At 45.9% G+C, this 1007-nt stretch overlaps 1 protein-coding gene across 1 annotated transcript; it reads right to left on the bottom strand.

Annotated features, from left to right (window-relative positions):
* Positions 1–320: 320 nt before the first annotated feature.
* Pmar_PMAR022104 (hypothetical protein) lies at positions 321–571 on the bottom strand (the record flags this gene model as incomplete). Its single annotated transcript, XM_002780760.1, has 2 exons — positions 321–374; positions 422–571. Coding segments are annotated over 2 exons (204 nt in total), but the record flags the coding sequence as incomplete, so codon positions are not given.
* Between the last annotated feature and the right edge of the window lie 436 nt (positions 572–1007).

The raw sequence follows: 1007 nt of genomic DNA, 5'->3' as shown, positions 1-1007 counted from the left end.
CATGTGTTGATGACAATATGGAAATTTTGAGGAATTTCTGTACGAGTCGTATACACACTCGTGGAGTTAGTGAGGAAACTCCCCGGGGAAAGCAGACATACATTCAACCACCGAATCGTCGATCTATATCGATCCCCTACTTGTAAAGGAATTGAGCTGTTAGTTTTAAGGCGCCCCCTGAATGGATTTGCTTTGGTTTCTTCGGTGATTCTCAGCGTTGAAGGCGGTGGGGCTCTTCCCACAGGCTTGTCGAAAAACGACTCCGGGATGACTGCTGGAACCTATAATACAGTGCTTCCTAGCCTTCTGGGTTTGGCTACCGTGAAGTTTGCTTGCCCTTCCTCAAGATCTGTAACTCCGACATGATGATATCTCTGAAAATGTCCATGAGATGAGGCAAGGTTATATCCATAAAACCCACTTTAGGGTCAGATGTGAGCATATCGCTCAGCTTTTCAGCGATGTAGTTATCTACAGTCGCACGAAGTGGTCCTTGATCGAGCTTTAAGCCTCTGCGGGGTTTGAACTTATGCACGATCGCTTTCGCAGGAGTATTCTGGTCTTTTGCCATGAAGTCTGCTCCTAGTAAACCAGCATATAAAAGTCTTTTCGACTCTGCCATATTTCCATGATGTTTGATCGCGTATTCCTTCACAGCTCTTCCTTCCTCCCAATGAGGAAATGCCAACAAGAATTGACTGAAAACAGCAATCAAATATTCCAAGTATATAAACAAGTTCAACCTGGGCTTGTCGATGAACGCCCGAAATTCGCCATCGTCGAATCTCATTTGGGACACGCCTAGTAAGCCTGCGTCGCTGACAGAGAGTTCGATAGCAACGCCACGGCCTTTTATAGTCGGCGAATTCTGAACGGAGATACTCCACAGTTGCAGGAAGAAGCATATTCTCACCGAGATGACTGATGCCTTTGGAACTCCCGAAAACATTTCATCGATTTGGTCTCGGCTCAGAGCATTAGCCTGTAGGGAATCATCCAGAAATCAA

The sequence above is a fragment of the Perkinsus marinus genome, assembly GCF_000006405.1.
Source record: "Perkinsus marinus ATCC 50983 genomic scaffold scf_1104296944136, whole genome shotgun sequence".
Lineage (NCBI taxonomy): Eukaryota > Perkinsozoa > Perkinsida > Perkinsidae > Perkinsus > Perkinsus marinus.
The sequence above is the reverse complement of the archived record's forward strand: the minus strand, read 5'-3'. Positions and strand labels throughout refer to the sequence as shown.